This window comes from Phyllosticta citriasiana, assembly GCF_038021145.1.
Source record: "Phyllosticta citriasiana strain CBS 120426 chromosome Unknown IWZ02scaffold_22, whole genome shotgun sequence".
Lineage (NCBI taxonomy): Eukaryota > Fungi > Ascomycota > Dothideomycetes > Botryosphaeriales > Phyllostictaceae > Phyllosticta > Phyllosticta citriasiana.
This window is the reverse complement of record NW_027117299.1, coordinates 166,555-187,731: the sequence shown is the minus strand read 5'-3', so window position 1 is coordinate 187,731 and position 21,177 is coordinate 166,555. Positions and strand designations below refer to the sequence as shown.

At 46.9% G+C, this 21,177-nt stretch overlaps 8 protein-coding genes across 8 annotated transcripts; 4 read left to right on the top strand and 4 right to left on the bottom strand.

Moving 5' to 3' along the window:
• Positions 1-228: 228 nt before the first annotated feature.
• On the top strand, positions 229-1,225 carry IWZ02DRAFT_485956 (uncharacterized protein). Its single transcript, XM_066769236.1, has one exon. It carries the CDS (start codon positions 315-317, stop codon positions 1,095-1,097), a length of 783 nt encoding a protein of 260 aa, XP_066617704.1. The 5' UTR covers positions 229-314; the 3' UTR covers positions 1,098-1,225.
• Positions 1,226-1,675: 450 nt separating this feature from the next.
• IWZ02DRAFT_495166 (uncharacterized protein) lies at positions 1,676-2,646 on the bottom strand (the record flags this gene model as incomplete). Its single annotated transcript, XM_066770111.1, has 2 exons — positions 1,676-2,064; positions 2,133-2,646. The coding sequence occupies 2 exons, from the start codon at positions 2,644-2,646 to the stop codon at positions 1,676-1,678; spliced, it is 903 nt and encodes a 300-aa protein (XP_066617703.1).
• Positions 2,647-3,142: 496 nt separating this feature from the next.
• On the top strand, positions 3,143-3,810 carry IWZ02DRAFT_437741 (uncharacterized protein; the record flags this gene model as incomplete). The annotated part of the gene is made up of 2 exons (XM_066766656.1): positions 3,143-3,277; positions 3,331-3,810. The coding sequence occupies 2 exons, from the start codon at positions 3,143-3,145 to the stop codon at positions 3,808-3,810; spliced, it is 615 nt and encodes a 204-aa protein (XP_066617702.1).
• Positions 3,811-3,908: 98 nt separating this feature from the next.
• On the bottom strand, positions 3,909-5,032 carry IWZ02DRAFT_157046 (uncharacterized protein). The gene is made up of 2 exons (XM_066762014.1): positions 4,044-5,032; positions 3,909-3,987 (listed from the first exon to the last, which is right to left on the bottom strand). The coding sequence occupies exon 1, from the start codon at positions 4,894-4,896 to the stop codon at positions 4,063-4,065; it is 834 nt and encodes a 277-aa protein (XP_066617701.1). The 5' UTR covers positions 4,897-5,032; the 3' UTR covers positions 3,909-3,987; positions 4,044-4,062.
• A 53-nt stretch (positions 5,033-5,085) lies between these two features.
• IWZ02DRAFT_513161 (uncharacterized protein) lies at positions 5,086-6,791 on the bottom strand (the record flags this gene model as incomplete). Its single annotated transcript, XM_066770574.1, is given in 3 exon segments — positions 5,086-5,963; positions 6,017-6,636; positions 6,656-6,791. The coding sequence occupies 3 exon segments, from the start codon at positions 6,789-6,791 to the stop codon at positions 5,274-5,276; spliced, it is 1,446 nt and encodes a 481-aa protein (XP_066617700.1). The 3' UTR covers positions 5,086-5,273.
• A 460-nt stretch (positions 6,792-7,251) lies between these two features.
• IWZ02DRAFT_437738 (uncharacterized protein) lies at positions 7,252-8,370 on the top strand (the record flags this gene model as incomplete). The annotated part of the gene is made up of 1 exon (XM_066766655.1): positions 7,252-8,370. One exon carries the CDS (start codon positions 7,252-7,254, stop codon positions 8,368-8,370), a length of 1,119 nt encoding a protein of 372 aa, XP_066617699.1.
• Positions 8,371-9,492: 1,122 nt separating this feature from the next.
• IWZ02DRAFT_157023 (uncharacterized protein) lies at positions 9,493-10,320 on the bottom strand. The gene is made up of 2 exons (XM_066762013.1): positions 9,552-10,320; positions 9,493-9,499 (listed from the first exon to the last, which is right to left on the bottom strand). The coding sequence occupies exon 1, from the start codon at positions 10,191-10,193 to the stop codon at positions 9,594-9,596; it is 600 nt and encodes a 199-aa protein (XP_066617698.1). The 5' UTR covers positions 10,194-10,320; the 3' UTR covers positions 9,493-9,499; positions 9,552-9,593.
• An 899-nt stretch (positions 10,321-11,219) lies between these two features.
• On the top strand, positions 11,220-12,396 carry IWZ02DRAFT_157010 (uncharacterized protein). Its single transcript, XM_066762012.1, has one exon. It carries the CDS (start codon positions 11,490-11,492, stop codon positions 12,195-12,197), a length of 708 nt encoding a protein of 235 aa, XP_066617697.1. The 5' UTR covers positions 11,220-11,489; the 3' UTR covers positions 12,198-12,396.
• The last annotated feature ends 8,781 nt before the right edge of the window (positions 12,397-21,177 follow it).

The window sequence follows — 21,177 nt, the reverse complement described above, 5'->3', positions numbered from 1 at the left end:
CGTCAAAGGGAGAAGGGCATGCAGACGGAGCTCCGAGACAAACGGGTGCCGTCGGTTTCCATTCTGAACCCGCTGAAACGTCCCTTGACATGTCGGAATGCCGCCCTCGACAGCCTTCGGACATGGCCGTTGCGGCAGATTTGATAAACGACACAATTTCCTCCTGGCTCGTCTCGTCATTGTCCAAACCTGCCATCGTCGCCTTTCCTGCTTATCTGCCCCCCCCCCCCCCCCCACTTTGTGCAAACATCCAAGAACCGCAAGACCCTGCTGGCAAGCAAGCAGGCCAATACAGTTGCAACAGACATCCATCCATGCCGAAACGCGACACCAGCAAGCGCCGTCCTCGGTGCCTCAGGCTCTTTTGCCAATGGGCCGCCATGTACGAAGTTGACATTGAGATTGTGAGGAGGGACGGGCGGCAGCAGTATGGGCAGTTGGAAGCTCTGGCGTGGGAGCTGGTCCACGGCGGCGAAGAGGAGGAGGATGAAGAGGAGGGCGAGGGCGAGGGCGACGACCTTGTTTCTCGGCTTCTTGTTGCTGCTGTGGCAGCGGCTGTCGAGGAGTGCATGCAGTCGAAGATTGCGAAGGCTCTGGGGTGGATGACGACGATGACGACGACGACGGGACAGACGGCGACGGTGTTCAAGCCGATTCAAGAGCGCGTGTGGCCAGCGTGGACGAAGCGATGGCTGAGAGCCGACTGGGACGGGAGCCTGCGCGAGCCGACGGAGAGAGACAAGCGAGCAATTGCGCGGTGGTGGGCCGCTACGCAGAAGCAGCAGCCAAAACGCTGCCGACGAGATGAAGTCGACGACGGAGACTCTGACGCTGGAGCGTCTGACGTGGATGCTGCCGCGCAGTCGCATTCGGCGCGTACTGGACAAGAAGGACGGCGAGGAGGAGAAGGAGGAGGAGGAGGACGAGGAGGACGAGGACCACGTCGTGAGGAGGAGCACCGAAGGATGTTGCTGGACCAGCTTCTCCAAAACCTCTATCCCGGCGAAACAGACCTCCAGGACGACGTGATGCAGGCCCTGTTGTTCGGCATCGGCGACGGTGATGGCGATTGGACTAGGTATGATTGGTTGCCGTAGGTAGTTGGTCCATGTCGAGTCGAAGACATGGTGCGATGGAGATTCTGGTCGGGGTGGACAAGTCGAGTCGCGTCGAGTTGAGATTGTTGAGCCAGAGGTTCACTAGAGTGGGGTACGAAAGCAGAAATAGATAACAAATGTTTACATAAGCGAGTTTTGTTTTGTCCAAGAGAAGACGCGTTGGGCAAGAAAAACAAACCTAGCTCGCTTATGTAATCAATCGCCTCTGAAGTCGACGCATGAATCAATTGGATTGAGCGCGACATTGCCATCCCAATTTTTTTTTTCCTTCTCTTTTTCGCTATTTGCTACGCTTTGTCTGACTATGAGAATACGAAACCACTCATCCATCTGCCGCCCATTAGTCGCCACCACCGCCATTTCCCAGTTGCCCGCCGCGTCGACTCGATTGCAATCTGTCGGTCTACATGTATGCCATTGTCCCGTTTTCCTCCATTTCGACAGATCCATCCGTCCTGCCAGTCATCCAGCAACCTATTGGCCCGTCCGCGTATCCGTCATGACGCCCATCGTCCCACCCCAGAAACAACCACGGTCAGTCAGCACAGGATGATTGATTAAGCACCCGAACCAATCACGTCCTTCAGCATGCGGAGCATTGAGATTGACTGCAAGAGCAGCGCCGTCAACGCAACGTTGTCCGGGTGGGCTTTGGTGCATTGCCCGCTCACCGCGTCCAGGCGGACGACGAGGTCATCCAGCTCGTCCTGGATGGTGTTTGTGGTGTTGACCACTTGAGCAGCAGCAGGCTGCTCCTTGGCCAGGACGACATCGCCCTGCTCTCCCGCTACTCCGCGGTTGCTGCTCTTCTTCAGCTTGCCAAGGATCGGGTGCGTCGACTTGTTGGGGACTGGAGGCGTCGACAGAAGTTCGGGGCCGGTGGCGGCGAGGCCTCTTCCAGCCTTGGGCTTTCTGGCTGTCGGTGGCTCGGCAGGGGGAGAAGCGCCTGATGACACAAGTGGGGGTCAGAATGAGCATCTCGTTGCGCCTCAAGACTGGATATGCTGTACTCACCTCGGACTGAGGAAGAAGAAAAGGAATGGGGAGAAGAAGAAGAGGAATGGGAAGGAGGAGAAGAAGGCGGAGAAGCAGCGTGAAGCCAACGCGCGAAGCGGTCTCCTCCTTCTCCCTGCTCTCCTTTAATCTCCTTCTCTTCATCGCCGTCGCTCGATTCGACATTGTCGGAGCTGCACTGGGCAGCAGCGGCACGGTTCTTGCTGTTGTCATCGTCCGCGCTGTTGGGACGGCGGCCAGCTTTGAGGCCAGGCACCGTCATCGGCACCGACGAGAGATTGCCTTGGCTGTAGCCGTTATCACCATCAATGTTGAAGGCAGCGGCCAACGCAGCACGCATCTTGGCCATGCTGTCGCCGTTGCCGCCGCTGCTGCCGGCGGGGGAGGTGATGGTCGTTGTCGCTGGTGGGGGTTTGGCCTGGGAGACATGGATGTAGCAAAAGGACCCCATTTTGGTCATGTTGCGGCAACGCAGGCCCCTAGTGGTGGCACCGTGGCACTGGGAGCTTTGCATGATGGATGGTGGTGGTGATGATGTACGTGTGTACGTATGTGTGCGTGGGGTGAAAGTGAAAGAGAGAGACGAGGTTGGTTGGTTGGTTAATGCAATGACAGATATTTTGACAGAGGGCGAGGCCACCTTTTATCCCAAAGAGAGACGGACGCCTGGACTCAGGACATTAGCAGAGAGCAGGTATGGGACGGCGAATGGATGAAAGGGGGTCGGGAGTTTACTGAGACACTATTTCGGCGGCCCGACATGAAATCACCACCACCAGAAACTAGGTCGACCACGTCCGCTTCCTGATGGGCTTCCTTTTTGTCGGCCCGCTCCGATGTGTCGGCCTCCTCCTTTCCATGTCTCGACCAAGACCACCCAATGCCATGCAAGCATGCTCTGGATACAAATACCAGACGCCCATTCGTTTTTCCCACATAATCCTCCCATCCACAAGCCAGTCCAATCCAGAACAAGAAAGGGGCAATATCACGACACAACTACCACCACAATGGTCGTCGACCTCTCGTCACGCATCCTCTGCCAGTCCTGGCTGCGGGATCGATCACGCCAATGCAGCAAGCTGGCCCGTCCCGGAGAGAAGAACTGCGCCAGCCACACATTTGTGCAATTCAGCCCCCCCAGCGTAAGTGCCACTCCGTCTCTTCTCCTCTCTCAGCCCTCATGGCCGGCCGGCAGCTGCTCACAACGAGGGGTAAGACGCAGCAGGTCGAGGGCTCGTCGTCTGAGTATGAAGAATCCGAAGAATCCGAAGAAGAAGAGGCCCGCTTCACCAATGAAGAATATGACGAAGACGACGCCGCCTCGGACAAGGAAGCCGTTCAGCGTACCGCCGCGGCTGCTACTGGCGTGACCGAGCGCGCCTCGCCCAACATGCCGACCACGATCCACCGCCGCAAGGCTCACCCCAGGAACGTCGCCGGTACCATGGGCAAGGCTGTCGTTGTCGTGTCCAAGGCCAACAACAAGGCGCCCGCTGGCACCACCATGACCCGCCAGCCCAATGACCAGGACAAGATCCAGCTCCGCCTGGGCAAGAACGTGACGAATGCGCTCGCGACCCTGCGCCAGGCCATTGACTTGCGCGCCAGCAGGATGGCTGATGCGGCCAAGGACCTGGATTCCCTCACTCAGACCCTCAGTCGCGTGGGATTGTGAGCGGAGGCATTGGTTGTTTCCAATGCTGATGGGCTGGGGCGGACGGACGTATCATTGGGACGTTGTATTTTCCTTCTGGAGGCCGAGGGCTTCAAGTACATCATCATCATGATCACTCGTGAGGAGGGTTCCAAGGAAGAGATTTCTTTAGGTCATTGCAGCTACCGAGATCACGATCTATGCAATATTTGATGAGCGTGTCTCACTGGAATTAGACGGGAAGACATACTCACTGTGTTTGCTAAAAAGGCTTCATTCTGCCAAATGCCGCAGAAACTTTTTGACGTAAAGCTCAAGGACCAGGCATGGGACGCGGGAGAAGACGCCGAGAAGCCACACCTGGCTCATGCCTGCAAACATGCAGCCAGGACCGAGGTTTGCCGCGACGACCAAGCTGCGGAACTGCACCGCGGCGATGCGCTTGCGATGCTGCCAGATGTGACATTCAAGGGATGACGTGGTGTTGGAATCGATGCTGACCACGGAGATGCAGGACGGTAGGCCGTTGTAGCGCAGGCGCGCCACGGCGACGCAGGCTGCTGCTGCACCACTACGCCTAACAAACACGGCGTTGCCCATGCGCACGAGCGCGTCGGTCACCTCTTCGGCGGCAATGGCAGGCATTGCGTCGGCTCCATCGAAGCGAGGCGCACCTTGGATTCCGGGAGGCGGAAAGGATGCCAGGTCGATGGCAGACCCGGACTGCGGGATCGTCTGAGAGAAGGCGAATCGACGGCTCCACGACGGCAAAGGCTCAAAAAGAGGGCCGTTCCCGAAGCCGTGAGGGTTCCATGTTGATACCCACTGGGGTTGGCGCAGCGCTTGTAGCCTTGCCACATAACCCGTGGCTGTTGTGTGGTTGTTGAGGCCGAGTTGGGACATGATGGCGTCCAGCGTCGCGTAATCAAGTCCCAGCTCTTTCTGCGCACGCTCGGCATCCTGGTTGCTGGCAATCTTGTCAGGATGTAACAGCAGCTTCAGCGACCGCAGGAGTCGGCGCATTTCTGGAGCGGAAGGGAAGGGCGCGGTAGGGTCGATACCCAGGTAGTTGAAGACATCAATCGAGGCCAAATCCAAACGGGACATGGCGTTGGTTGGTGGCTTTCCGAAGAAGTCTTCGGGAGCAGCCAGTGATGGTTCTTATACGCGACATGATTTCCATGATTGCGCAACGCAAGCACTCTCGGGTTTTGTGCAGTCAATCAGAATGGGCTCGACGTTGGGCAGCGCATGTGGAAGCAAATGGGCGTTTTGATGCCAAAGGTGTGCGGTGGCCGGTTGTCGACTGCAACAAAATCAGCAAAACCATGAGGAAGCTGGCGCACAGGTTCCAAGCAGAAGGACTAATTTGATTGATTGGACGCAAAAACAATCCCGACAAACGAAGACCTTTTTCGGTCAAGCACGCTTCCATTGAGCCACGCCTTGTTGTACCAGCCCTGCTCCACATTGTGTACCGTCCATCAGCGGGCATGACAAGTGCCGGGCGGGCCAAGCAGCACACCGAGTAGCTGCACACAGGCGTTGTCGACAAGAAAGACGGCCTCTTGGGAGGGGGGGTGGCTGGTGCCAAGGGAGGCGCCGCCGGTAATGGCCAAGTGGTGCGTCCGGAGCTGGACGAGGTACGCGTCGAGTGCGCGAATGGTAGTGTCAGAGGAAGCCCAGACTGTACCGGCCAGGTCAGCAACAGGCCGGTAGTAGTGGGCATCGAACCAGGCGTAGAGCGAGTCGGTATCTCTCAGTGCATCGGCGGCGTGTCGTGGTTGAGTGCGCCGCCAGAAGGAGAGAGCGCGGTGCTCCCAGTACGCGTATGTGTATGCCTCGTACGCAGCGGCGTGGCTAAGGTCGGCGGAGCGGAGCTCGAGACGGGAACGCGCATCGTAGATGGAGTCGTAAATGCGGTCCAAGTGATTCTGGAAGGTGACGGCATGGTGTCTGGCAACGTTGGTGGTGTAGAAGGTCGTGTTGATGTGGTTGCGGGCGATGTTGAGGACCGGCTCGAGGTGGCGCCGGCACCGGGAACGGAGCATCTCCGAGTCGGTCCGGGCCGCGCCCGTAAACGAGACTTGGCGCGGGATGCCGAGGCCGAAATCGGCCCAGTCGGCCTCGGTCCAGCAGTGTCCGGCCATGACGCTTTCGGCTAGCGTCTCGATCTGCCATGAAAGAAATGTCAACACCACGAAACATCGCAACCGCATGCGCTCACCTGCTCCACCATCTCCCTCGCCCGCGGCCCGCTCAGTTCCCGCAACTGCATCACCGCCCTGCCCAGTGCTTGGCCCTCCCTGATCATCGACTCCTGTCCTTGTCGCAGCTCTTTCAGCGTCTCCCTCGCCTTTGGGACGCACTCCATGTCCCTCTCTTCTTCAGCCTCTTGCTGCCGCCCGACAAGCTCCACGTAGTCGACCAGCGCCCGGTCCGTCACGAGTTGCAGCTCCGTAACCGCCCTCCACGCCATGCTCACTCCGTCGTTGATGCACACGGGCTCCGTGCCGCCGAACGGACGCGTCTTGACCGGGTGGGCTTGCATTCTTGCGCCTACCGCCATCGTCACTGCCCACGCACCAGTGCCCAACAATATCCCCACCAAGACCAGCAGCACTTGATACCACCCGCTCTGCTGCACACCGCCTCGAGGTCTTTCTCGTCTGGCCCGATGGTCCGCCGCGAATCCCTCAGCGCGTTCCCGATTCGAGGGCCTCGGGGCCTGGTGTAGCTGCTGGTCTTGCTGCTGCTGTTGTTGCTGGGTCTGGGTGATGAAAATGTACGTGCGGGAGAGCAGGCTACAGAGCAGGGCAGTGGCCAACACGGCCACCAATACGGGGGCTATCGTGGACCTGTCTACCGTTAGTCACGCTTGGTTCTTCTTGGTTGCCCAATCGTTGCGGTACTCGCCAGCTGAGGTCCTTCCAGACCCTTGAAACGTCAATCACAGAGGCCATCGAGGACTTGACCATGGCAGGCACCATTGCTGAAGCCATGCCTTGGCGATGAATACAAGAGGATGACGAACGCGCGTGGGAATTGGATTGGGACTGTCGATGGTAGCAGCCGTTTGCTCACCGACCGGTCCAGGTGGAAAGCGAGATCCCGCCGCTTGCTCACCAGCACCAGGTCCAATGTCTCAAATCCACCGCTGTTTGCTCGCTGGGTACCAAGCCTGCTCCCTCAATTTCTTTGCAATTCCAAATGAGGCGTGGGTGCCGACATCGTGTCCCAATCCCAAGCCTCCAGCGCGCTGGTTCCCGCTGTGTGCTCACCACCAGGCTGTCTTTGTCCAATCAATCAACATTCGGGGCCTCCGTCCTTCCGACTGCGTCTTTGCCTCTTCCGCTCTTGGCGTCGGTTCCCTTTGTGACTTAAGTTGTTTGTCCCTCGCTCCTCCCTTCATCCTCTGGCCTTGTCCTCCTGCATCCTCGTATCATCGTCGTCCTCATCAACATGGAGCGCGGGCTTGCAAGGCGCCGTCAGTCCCGTGGGCGCAACCGACAAATTGCGGCGCCCGAACAAAACGAACGACCGACCATTTTGATCTTGCTGGGCCAGATCCTGCTCTTTCTTACTGTCTCCCTCGCAACCTTTGTCTCCTTTGACCGACTCAGTCGCGTCAACTTCCAGCAACCACCTCCACCATGCCCGGCGTGCCCGCTGATTCCCGCCGGGCAGAACTTTTCCTGGATCAATTACATCCCACGGTTCCACGGCCGCGAAGAATCCAACAACAAAGCCGGCACGCCCTTGTACCCGGCTTGGAAAATCTTCAACGCCTCGGACGCCTCGGCTGAATGGGCCGACCCAGTGCTTCCCACTGAGGAAGAATCCATCGTCTGTCTTCTCCGCATCAAGCGCTCATACCGGGCGCTCAACGCTCTCTGGCACCCCGACCGGGCATCCCCGCCCACCAAAGAATCAATCGGCGGTCTCCGCACGCTGCTCGCCCTGTCCGACCAGCAGCTGACTGTTGTCAACCAAGTCCTCAACCAGGCCTACAACGACGCCATCTTTGGCTGCATGACTGCCGCCCAGAAGAGCGCCTGGCTCAACCGCCTGACCGACAGATCGCCAGCCGAATGGTACGCGCTCGAGGCGTATGACGTTGCAAGCGAAAAGCCTGTCGATGGCGTCGATCCGAGCGACCCGGGCTTCGACCTCACAGTACAAGAGTATGTGCACGTCAGGCATTGCATGGAGCGCGAACAGGTGCCATGGGAAGTGGCGCTACGCGACCTGCGGGAGAAGCGCCGTTCTCTGTTTTGGCGATGCAGGATGGTGGTCGAGCGGATGGCCGAGAAGTTGCGGCTGGCAGAAGGAGCAAGAGGACGGCAAGACGGCTTTCGCAGTCAGGCGGGACCGGGTTTGGAGCGTTCGCTGCGCAGACAGCGGGTGCTTGAGCACATGATGGAGCGGACTGGCGCGCTTGGCGGCTGTGTGGACGCTTTACGTGGCCATGAGAAGCCGTGGTGGGAGACCAAGGGCTTCAACATTTCCATGTGCGAGGCTGTTTGGCCGGAGGAGCAGCAGCGACGCAAAGAATCCGAGATCCTGGATGAGTCCCTGTAGATTAGATTGCACTTGTGTTTGTTGACGGAATGGAATGAATTCATTTCTGTCTGTTGGCAAACAAACAAACAAAGCAATGCTCACTGTAGTGTACTGCAGCGGAGATGGAACGCGAAAGGCGGCATTGGATAGGGTACCTATGGAGTCGCAATCCTGATTCGGTATTGCTTGTTGGTTTGACTCCCGTCTTTCCATTCGCGCCGCGCACGCAGCAATGCCATCGGAGGAGCGACAACTACGACTTGAATCACCGTCCGTCCTCGTCATGTCGGACCTCCGAGACACGGTGCATAGCGCCACACACACAGGTATGTCCGGCCAGAGCGAAGCAAAGAAGTATATTACTGATGATTGCCTCTTGTCAGTCTGTTCGTCCCCATTCCAATCCACACAAAGCCGGTGTGGTCGGGAACATACACACCGACGCACCGTTGCCGCCCCTCGATCCATCCACCCATCCCTTCATATCCACCACCCGAACAGAGCGGCAAAGCACACACAATGGGAGGCAGTAGCACAATGATGACGGAAAGACGACAGTGTCAGGCGCTCATCGTCGACGGCAGCAGGCAGTGCGGCAACGCGGCGCGGCCGGATTGCGAAAGGTGCACTGCGCACTTCTTTGCCTCGAGCACATGTAGTGTGAGTGTCCACTGAGTCGCAGTGGTATCTACACAGCAGGCAGGCAGATTGATTGACTGACTGGCTGACAGGGAAAGGAGGAGATGGGGATAGAGACGAAGAAGTACAAGACGAAGGAGAATATCAAGAAGGAGAAGAAGAAAAAAAGCAGCAAGAGTCTGGGAGATGTTGGAACCGCGCCGCCGCTGCCGTACGAATACTCCGAGCTCGCCCCCGCCGTTGCACGCATGGCTCAGCGGAAGTGGAGGAGCAGCGAGCCCGACGAAGATGACTCCGACGATGATGAGAGCATCATTGACAGCTGCAGCGGCAGCAGCACCGCCACCATGCCAGCCGCCGCTGATGTGACGCAGGTCCTGCGGGAGGTGGTCGGTCCGCGGGCCCAAGGCATGGCGAAGGTGATGAGGGCTTTGGGTAAGATGGGGCTGTGAGGACATCAGGCAGGTTGTGAGGAGCCAGTCCTCAGGTTGTTGTTACGCCATGTATGCTACCCATGTTAATTTCTTTGCTTGTGTTGCTGCAGCACCTCATGTACGTACCTGGTCCGTACAGCATCCATGTGTATCCCTCGGCCATCAACGTCAAATGCCCCTCTTGTCCCACCATCCGTACGTCTTGCTGGAGTCGCAGTCGTAGTCGTAGCAGTCGCCGTCAAACTTCGCCGTCATCCAGCACCGCAGCAGCATCAGGCCAAAAGCCAGCACGAGCACCAGCAGGGCCACTGTGGTTGGCGTGAGCCGGTTGCGGCCACTCGTTTGTGCTACCGTTGTTGTTGTTGTTGTTGTTGCGACCAGGGCCGCCGCGTCTTCTTTCTCGAAGTCATCCTCGTCCTCGTCCACCGTTTGTTGTGCCAACACCACCGCCATGCTTTCCGCTGCACCCTCCTCCCCCTCATTCTCCCCATTCTCCTCTTGTGGCTCTCCTCCTTCTACCTCGTCGTCATCCGAGAAGCCGTCATGTGGCGGCGAAAAGTCATGCCGCTCGCGGTACCATTCGATTGACTGCTTTTTAACCTCGGGCGTCGCCGCCTTGGCCGACACGCGGCGGCGACGGCGGCGGCTGCGGCCGTGAGTGGTCGGATTCTCTTGGTCGTGTCGCTCGAAAAAGTAGAGCCGGGGGTGGTGGTTATTGTTTCGGTGACGTTTACATGTAGCAGGTGTAGTGGGCGGCGGCGGCGGCATAGGTGGGCGTGCGTGCGTCCTCTACTGGGCTTCCTGGTGACGGCAACGAAAAAAAACCGAGTGAGCGATTGAGGATTAAGAGGGTAGGGTGGTGCAAGCCAAAGGAAGATTGGGGGAGGAGATGTATTAGTGGCTGCGGGTGTTGTGTTGATGCGTAAAGCACCAGAGGTGAAGGCACTAGAGGTCAAGGCACCAGAGGTGAAGGCATCAGAGGTGAACAAGGCCCGCCGGCCAAGCCGGCCTTTCCGAGAAGCATCAAGGCCGTGGAATAAGCAAGCAAGCAATCATCGCCCTTCCGGTTGGTGGTGGAACGCTGTTGAAGGGTTTCCGTCGGTGGTGGTGCAAAGAAGCTGCTGGACTTGGCTCCCGCTTGCTCATATGCCTTTCCACCGCATTCCACCCGAGTAGTTCGAGGACAGCCCTCGATTTGAGTAGGTGGGCGAGGGAGTGAGTGAGTGGGTGGTGCGGCGCGTCGTCGAGGCAGACGGGAGCCATCAAACTGCCTGACACGGTTAGCTAGCGGTGTCCTCGTTCTCCACACCATCTCCACACTCCATCGTGAGAGCCGCCCCGCCCTGGACTCACATTTAGGGTTGCGTTTCTTAAGGAGAGCTTTCAATTTCAATTGCCTTTCCCTCGGTCTGATTGTTGTTGTCGTTGTCGTTGTTGCGACACATGGACCAGGAGAAAGGGGCCTCATTCTCAGCGCGCAAAGGCGAATTCGACAGCGGCACTTGGGCGCTATCGTTGTCGTCATCAAGATTAATCTGTGAAAAGAAAAGGAAGCAACAAAGAAAAGGAAAGGCTTCAGCTAGGTACAGAGGTAATTGACGTCACAAACATTCTCTCTGCTCCATTGGTATACCGTGCCGGGAAAGGACAAGAAAAGAATGCGACACCTGCCAAGATCAAAACAAGAACAAGAAAAGAATGCGACCCTTGCCAAGATCAAAACAAGGACAAAAAAAGCAAAGAAGACTCAGAATCCCACAATTCACGCCGGCAAAACCCAAACAGACGCTAGCAGACAGGGCCGCATCAGCTTCTGCGAAACCTGTCAATCCGTCTGCACACAGCAGCTCTTACAAGCCCACGGAGCGAGTGGATGGAAATTTATGCTCTGCACCATGACTGACGGACAGCGACCACCGCCTCACTCAGCGCCTCTTTGCCCATGGCTGGACATATGTCCCCCTCCCTCCCCGTTTGTCGCCTAAGTCCATCCCGCATGCGAATCGAAATGTTGTTTGTCGTCATCTGCGTTGCTGTTGCTGCTGCCGTAGCAGGGCAGACACCATGAGGTGGCAGCCGGCAAACATACCGGCCACGAAAATAGTCGCGTTGAAGAGGCAGTTGCTGAGGAAGCGCGTTTGCGCCACGCGTGTTGACGGCGGCGGCGGAGGCGGCGGAGGCAGCGGACGCTGGAGAGGCTGCCGAGGTTGCGATTCCGGTTGCGCGGTCGAGGGAGTTTCGCGAGGATGGCGGCGTTGGGGGGTTTGGAGGTCGTCCTCGCGATGTGCACGCGGCCGGAGATCGTATCGTGGCGGGGTCATTGCAAGCGAGAGCTGCTCCGTTGCACTCAGAGGCCACGACGCACGGCGTGATGGTGGTGGTGGTGGTAGTAGTAATAGCAGCTGTGGCGATGATGGGAGTGGAGGCGATGGTGGTAGAGGTGGTAGCGGGGAGGATAGCGGGGAGAGGGAATCCCTCGAAGAATCGACCATGGTTAGAGGAAGCCAAAGAGGGCCTGCTCACGGAAGGCGACAAGTAAACAAAGGCGAAGGGCGAACAACAAGGGACTTGCACGACGACTTGGCGAGACTGGGCAGTTGTTTTCGGTGGAGACAAGACGCCGAGGGGACAAGACGCCAAGAGGCCAAGTACGCGACAGATCCGGAATTCAAATCCAAGAAAGAGAAGGGATGGAGAGAGGATGACCGAACTGGGGATGCGCCAGGCTTGATTGAGTTTATGAACGATGCGATGTGGCGTCTATCAACGTGAGTGAGCTCGAAGACAAAGCGCCTTGCATGGCCTGGAATCCGCAGGAAACCCGGTGCTGCTGTGCTGACTTGGCTTGCTGGACAATGGAAGTCTTCTCGAATAGCCGTCGTGCTGTTTGAGAGCGAGTAGACGACAAAAGACAGCGGCCTTTGGTGGAAGCTGAATGCCTATGCGGAAATCTGTCGCAGTACCGAGTTTCCTTGGGAGCTTCGCGCCTCGTCCATCGCGCCCCAACACGTGCATGGCCTTTGTGGCGACACCCTTCGTTTCTCTTCCTGCGGCTGTTATGGCTTGGGGATCCAAAGCCCAGAGCCCACCCAGCAAGAGTCCTGGCCATCCAGCCAGCAGTTCTCACACCTGACGGGCAGCAAGCCGCAAGCTGGCGCCCTCCCCCCATGTATGATGATGCATCCCGACCCGGCCCAAGTAGTTGTAACCGTCTCGCCGTCAACGTCCGCAATGCTCGTGCATCGCCGGCTGCTGCCGCTTGGGCTTGCAAGAGATAAAGAAGACGCGGACGGGCTGGAGCCCAGAAGATCCGCTAACGAAATCGCGAGCGCGGGAATGGGCCCGGTAGGAGAGTGCCGTAGCGATGGAGGGAGGATGAGGATGACGACGCGCACTGTTCCTCAACTCATGCTGTCCCGATCAAGCAGTCAGCAAGCGCAAAGCAAGACGCCGACATGAAAGGCAAGCACACAAGGAACGCAATGCGTAAATGACGTGCGTACCTGAGGGCGAGCGCTTGTGAACTTCCCATCCCATCCCGGCCCGGGTATCGTGCGTTTGTCCCCCCAGCCTCCTGTACTCAGTCACGTTTGCTCTGCCAGCTTTTCTTGTTGTCCACAAGCCATGTCCCTTTTCGCGATGTCCACCAAGGACCCGTCTCGATCGATGTGCGTCACCGCGCTCGTTCAGAAGGGTGTTGTGGGGACCGGCAGAATGTGGGCTCCAGTTTCGACACGCGCTGGTTCCGGCAAACTCAAAGCGATGAGCGAAGCGCTCATCTTAGTGCGACTTAGGACGAATCAGGGCCATGTCAGCGGGGTAGGCATTGGAAGGCCTTGGATGACTTGTATGTGGATTGCATGTCGCCGTCCTGCGTTGGTTTGGCTGCGGTGGGCAGTGGATCGATGGGAAACACCATTAACGCCTCACGCGGCCGGCGACGGCTGTGGTCTTCGTGATTGCGCTATCATAGCAGGAACTGGCACGAGCCAATGATTAGCAATGTAGCGCGATGTGATGTGGGAGCAGGTGTTAGGTCTAAGGCGATCGAGATGGAAGAGAGATAGAATCACGGATGGGTAGGTACGTCCGTATACATAATCGGTCATGTAATAAGGGGAAGATATTATCTTATCCTCTATAACTTATATAACTAGAATAAGGTAATTATAAATATATTTAATAGATTCCTACTAATATTACTACTACTATATCTTAAGAGATATTAAAGATATTATATTAAGTATATATAGTAGACTTATCTTAGTATAATTTATACTCCTAGAATAGAATAATTCTAAAGTCTAAGAGATATAAAAATACCTTAAAATAAGGCTAAAGTCTAGCTAAAATAGGAAATACCTTATTAATACTAAGAAAGAGCCTTCTAAGATTCTTATTTATCTTCTATAAGGTCTATAAAGCTAACCTTTCTCTTACTTTTATCCTCTTATTTAATACCCTTAAAATAGCTAATTACTACTAATTATCTAGTCTAGGTATATATTATACTACTAAGTAGAGTAGATTATACTAATTACTAATAATTAATAGGTAAGAAGTAAGAGAAGTTATTATAAGACTAGCTAGTAAGTAACTATTACTCCTTAATCTAACTAACTATAGCTAGTATATATATAAGCTTAAACTTAGCTATAATAGTAGTATAGCTATAAGGTAGTAGGGCTAATACTACTATACTAACTAATCTAAAAAGGTATAGTAAGTAAGATAGTAGCTATCTTACTTAGTTAGTCTATATATTAGAGTAGTAGTATAATATTTAGCTACTAGGCTAGCTATATAGCCTTAGTAGTATATATTATCTATTAGCCTAGCTAGCTTATATAGCTTAGCTAGTTTATATAGCTTAGCTATTATAAGTTTTAGTTTATCTAGTAATTATATAAAGGTATAGTTATAGTATACTTATATTACTAGTATATAGCCTAGCTATATAACTAGGCTTATTAGGCTTATATAAGGTAGTAGGACTAATACTACTATACTAGCTAACCTAGAAAGGTATAGTAAGTAAGATAATAGCTATCTTACTTAGTTAGTCTATATACTAGAGTAGTAGTATAATAGCTTATTAGCTATTATAATAAAATCCTATTATCTTATCTTTAGCTAACCTAGCCTATAGACTAGTCCTCTAGGATAAGAATAATATATTCTTACTTAGAATAGTTATCTTAGAGTACTCTTTATCTAAAGATATAGTATTATAGTAAAATAATTATTTAATAGAGTAGAAAGTAAGCTAAGAAAAGTTAAGAATAAGTAAATCTTAAGAGAGAACTTAAATTAGGTAAGTAGTAGTACTAAATTACCTAGGCTTATAACCTATTATAATCTTAGTAATAATAAATAAATTATTAAATCTAACTAGCTAACTACTTATTATACTACTACCCTAATATATAGACTAACTAAGTAAGATAGCTACTATCTTACTTACTATACCTTTTTAGGTTAGTTAGTATAGTAGTATTAGCCCTACTACCTTATAGATAAATGTAAGATTTAGTACTATAGAGAGTTAAATTAAGTATAAATAATAATAATATATTTAGTATAGATATTAGATAAAACCTTAGTTTATAAGGTTTTATCTCTTAGGGCGTTTATATATCCTTACTAATATATATAGCCCTCTTTAGGTCCTAGTATAGCCTCTTTTAGGTTCTAGTTAGAGTTTTCTAGGCCCTACCTTAGTTATAGTATTATACTATTCCTATTATAAATCGTTAAGCGGCTAATATATAGACTTTTACCTAGAGGCTATCTACTTAGTCGGACGTATATAAAATTAAAAAGAACTTAATTAAAGTTAAGTAGCTAAAAGATAAAGTTAAGTAAAGTCTTCTTAATTATTATAAATATAGAAGATACTATATACTCTTCTATCTTCTATATATATTTATATAAGAAGTAAAATAAGAACTAAACTCTCTCTTTACTACGTAAATTACTACTTTAGTTACGTTATTAAAATAGATAAGAAATTAATCTTCTTATTACTATATAAAGTTTTATTAGCCGTTAAGTAGGCTATATATCCTTAGTTATATTTATTATCTATTAGTACTACTAGCTTATACGGCTTAGCTAGTTTATATAGCTCGGTTATAATTAGCTTTAGCTTATTAAGTAATCGCGTAAGGGCGTAGTTATAATATACTTACGTTACTAGTATCTAATATATACTTATATTACTAGTATCTAATAGCTATTACGATATTCCCCTCCTAATAGAAAGCCTAAGTTAGCTTATTAGGTACTTATATAGATAACTAACCGGCGTTATTTTAGTAAGGGCGTAAAGTATAGGACTACTAGGTATATCTTATTATTAGGTTTATAGTTTAACTAACCTTCTTTACTACTACCTTAATAATAATAATAGACCTTACTTCTATTATTATATCTTCCTATTACTCTTACTTAAGTAACTAGCTCTAGTAATAATAGTAAGTCCTCCCGTTTATAGTAGGTCTAAAAACGCTTAACTAATTATTATACGATAGTATCTAATTAACTTTATTACTCTAAGCGCCCTAAAGGTAATATAATACCTTAAGAGGATACTAAGGTAACTTAGAACTATTATATAAGGCGTTACGCGTAATTAGCTAATCGTTTATATATCTAGAGTTTTAAAAAGGTAAAGTAAAGCTAACTAGTCTAGATATAGTACCTAGCTTCTAAGAGCTAGTATACGTTACTATTCTACCTATAAATCCTCGCGCGAACGTTACGTAAGCTAATTTACCTACTTTACCTTCGCGTACGCGTTCTAGTAGCCGTTACATTAGTATACTACTAAGTATACCTTTATATAAAAGTAATAATAGTAGTATTATTCGTCTAGCTACTTTACCTATAGAATTACTAGTAGAACCTTTAGATTAGGACTTAGAGGTAGATACTTCTAATAAGATTATAGTCTTTATCCTATATAAGGCCTTTAAAAAACTCGCTAAGGTATATATTACTACTTACTTATCCTTACGCGATAGCTAACTCGTTATAGAAATCCCTTAGTAGTAACGAAACTAGCTAACGCGTAAGACGTATATTAGGCCTTAGTAACTTAGCTTATCGTACTATTATCCTAGTTTCTAAGAATCATTTTAACATTATATCTACGGAATCTCGTAGTTCTTTACGTAATACTTACTTAATCTAATACGTAGGTATTAATTAAGCTACTAGTTATACTAAGTACTAGGATAATCTCTCTACTTACGTCTTCTATAGTTACTATAAGTTACTAGGTTTCTTATAGGGTTATTATACGAACTACGTCTAGGGTACTAGTAACCTTAACTATACTATAAGTAACCTTACTAGTACTCGTCCTCCTAATTAATATAAAAGGCGTAAGGATAAGATATAGCCTAGAGAGTACCTTACTCTTTACTACGTAATAGATAACTAGGTTAATAACTTTCTCTAGGGCTCTATTAAAGGTATAATAAGGCCTAAACTTAAGAAGTCGGCTCTAATTCCTACTAAAGAGGAGGAAGAGGAGTAAGGGTATAAAAGATAAGAAATAAAATTAAAATAGAGAAATAGAATAGATAAGAATAATTTAGTTTATATAGATAAGGGTTATTTACTATAGTATTAAAGGATTCTCTTTACTAGAGTATAGGTAGGTTAGTTATCTAATTACGTTTCTTCCTATAATTCTTATTAGAGGAAGGCTCTTTTCTACTTTTCTAGGTTCTTTAGTAGTCTAGGGGTAGAAGGATTAGTAGTATAGAAGTCCTCTACTTTTTAGGGGGCCCTAATAAAAGAACTTACTATATACTACTTATTATCTTAATTATATTCTACCTATTAACCCTAGTACTTTAAAGTTCTATAAGTAACCTTACTTACGCGGATAAAGTTAACTTCCTATTCTTACTAGTTATTAATAACCTTAGGTTCTAGCTTAGTATATCTCTATTATAGTAATAGGTCTATAGCTACTTTATATAGGCGATTAGTATAGAAAAGGTTTATAACCTTTATGTTTTTTAGAAGATCTAATTCGTACGAATATCCTTTTATTCTAGTAATCTTAAATAGTCCTACGTTAGGAGCGTCTAATTTTAGATTTAGCCGGTCCGTTATCTAGCTAGTCTTCTTAATATAAATAAAGTCTCTAATATTAAAGTTAGGTATATAATAGTATTTATTAGCTTATTAGTAGTTCTTTTCTTACGATTAGTAAATTAATTTATAGGCGTACTTATAGGCTTCTTATCTTCTTTTTTAGAGAGACTAAGCTATAGACTATATTCTACCTTTAGGTAAAGTAGTTTTTATCGTATAAGTAGTCTAGTTATAATATATATATAGTATAAAGCTAAGGTCTACTTCTACTAGTATAAGACCTATAGCCTTATATAGGAGGGTAGCCTAAGCTAAATCTATTAATAGTAGAAGATTAGACTAGTCGTTTTAGTAGTAATTAATAAAGGGTCGTAGTTAGTATATAAGGACCTAATTTACTATCTTAGTAACTCTATTTATCTAAGAGTAATAGGCTAAATTAAAGTGTTATTTAATACTAGTTAACTTATATAGCTCCTACGCGAAGGCTAAAATAAACTAAGGACCTTAATCTAATAGTATACTTTTAGGATTTCCGAAAATTTAGTAGATATAATCGTAAAAAAGTTAAGATACTCCTTTAGCGTTAATTTTCTTCGTATAAGGTAAACTAAAAGTTCTTTAGGATAACTAGTCTATAATAATAAGGATATAATTAAATTCCTTTTAGTCTTATAGTATCTCTTTAAAATCTATAGCTAGGTATTACTAGAGACGGTTAGGAATTAGTAGAGGATATAGAAGGCTAGATATCTTATTAGTAAATTTATAGTTCTAGTAGTAAATATAGTAGTTTCGGCTATATCTCTTAATTATACGAGTCTAGCTAGGCTAGTAATAGTATTACCGTAATAGCTTTCGTATTTTATTAATTCTAGGATAGGTAGTAATATAAGTAGTATATATTACTTTAATCGTTCTTACGTAAAGGTTATCCTAGTTAGGAATAACTAATACGCCGTAGTAAAGAAGTAATCTATCCTATAGCTTCTAATATAATTCGTTTTCTAGTTAAAGACGGGCTATTTCTCTCTATAGTTTAAGATCTAGGTTTTCTCTATTTACGTAGAGAAGTTTATTAAGGAAAATTATTAGTAGAGAAACTTCTAGCTCTATTATTATAAGTAGGACTACCTAGGAAGTAGGAATAAGATACTACTCTTATATAGCCTTTACTTTCTCTTTTTAAGTCTTAAGTTACTCTTACTTTCTTATAAGAATATCTATAATAATGTTTTCCTTTCCTAGTTAGTAGGTAAACTAGACTTAGTACTTAGTAAGTTACTCGGCCTATCTTACTTATTATACGGATAATTAGCGCTTAGAAGTAAAGTATTCTAATACTTAATAGTCTATAATTATAAGAAAAGGTTTATAAAGGCCTATAAGCATAGATCTCTATTCCTCTAGTCCTTATATAATAGCTAGGAGTTCTTTATTAGGTATTCCGTAGTAGAGTTTAGCGTCTAATATTACCTTAGAATAAAAGAATACTAGTTTCTATTCGTAATTTTCTTAATATTATAATAGAACTCCCGTAACTACTCTATTACTTACGTCTATTTCCATATAAGTATCTAAAGTTAGATTATAGTTTACTAATAGTAATTTACTATATATTAGTTTCTTAAGGTTTCTAAAAGATTCTTCCTTAACTAGCCTAAGTTATTACTATTTTACTTTTAAATATAGTTTTTCTAGTAGCCGGCTAATTTATCTATAGTTAGGAAGGAATCTCTAATAGAAGTTATAGAATCCTAAGAAAGACTAAAGAGATTAGAGGGTCGTAGGTAATTACTAGGTATAAATAGGTTTAATTTTTTATAGGTCTATTAATATACCCTTAGTAGAGATAATATATCCTAAGAATTTTATATAAGTAGTTAAAAACTTACTCTTTTTTATATTAGCTTATAGTCCTACTTTACGTAATTATTATAGAACTTTAATAACGTGTTAAGTATAATTATACGGGTTTTTAGAAACGATAAGAATATTATCTATAAAAGTAATAACGAAATCATCTAAATAGTTAAAGAGAACTTAGTTAATAAAACGTTAAAAAGTAGTAGGTCTATTACTTAGCCTAAAAGGTAAAACGCGGTATTTAAATAGTCTATATCTCGTACGGAAGGTTATATATTCTTTAGACTATTCTTAAAGTCGGATTTAATAGAAAGCTTATTAAATATCTAGTTTAGTATAGACCTTTCCTTTACCTACTCTCTATAAGAGTTCTAAGATAAGAGGTAAAGGATATAAGTCCTTCTTTATCTAATCGTTTAACCGTTAGTAGTTAATATAAATTTACTAACTACCTCCGGGTTTTTTTACTACTAATACTAGAGAGGCGTAGGGTATGTAACTCTTAGTAATAAATCCTTTCTTTAAATTCTCTTAGACGTATTCCTTTACTATAGTAAGCTATTCTAGAGATATTCTATAGAGGGGACTTATTAGTAGGCGCGGAGAATCCTTATACGTAAGAGAAATTTAATAATTAACTTCCGTATAAGAAGGTAGTAGCTAGTTAGACTCTTATTTTAAAAAGACGTCGTAGTAGTTCTTATACTTAGAGGGTAAATAATCGTTAAGGTATTTATTAAAAGCTTTATCTTTATTAGCTTCGTTAATATCGTCTAGTATAATAGAATAAAGATCTACTACTTCTATTAGTATTTTTATAGGTAGGTTAATTTCTATAAGAGAAGTAAAAAAGGTTTCTTAATTATTAACTTTAATATTATTAGAGATATATATTAAAGAAATTAATCGGTTTATCTATAAAACTTTACTTTATATAGATAATTTTAGAATATTTAAAAGATTTAAAAAAGAAATTTAGTCTAGAGGATCTAACTAAATAAGTTATTAGTTACGGTAATCTAGAAGAACATAATAATATATAAGGAACTAGCGGCCTAGAATAATATTATAGCGCCTAATATCTAGTATAAAGGCGTATATTATAACTAGCTAATATTAGAAACGGAATTATAATTAATAAATAAAATTAAGTTACTTATTTATGCGTTAGTTAAACCTAGAGACTTTAAGGTTCCTACTAGTAATCTTTCTTTTCTTAATCCCTAATTCCCTAAGTTATAGAAGAAGTTAAGGATAGATAAAGCTAGATCTATTTATACTAGTATTAACTAGGGCATAAATAGGTATAGCGCGACTACTAGCTATAATTATAGTTTATATAGTAAACGGGTATCCTCTAATAAGGTTATAAACGTTTACCTATAAATTAGTAATTTATAGAGCTCTAAGCTTATATCTTAGGGAGGAGACTTCCCCTAAGACTTATTATTTTCTAATAAAGAAGAGTATAGTTCTAATATTATATGCTCTTCTCCTTCTTCTTCTATTATAGTATTAACTATCTTTACTTTAGTTTCTAGGTACTATTAGATAAGGTATCTAAACTTTCCGTATTAATAGTAGGGTCTAATATTATCTTAGAGTTCCACTTTTCCTTTATATATTAGATTTTCCGTTATTACGTAAGAAGTAGATCTCTATAATAACCTTAAAAAAGGCTATTCTCTTAAACTTCTACCTATTAAAAGAGTAGATTTACCTACTTATTCCTATTATTATTTCTTTATATAGTCTTCCTAGGACGATAAAGATA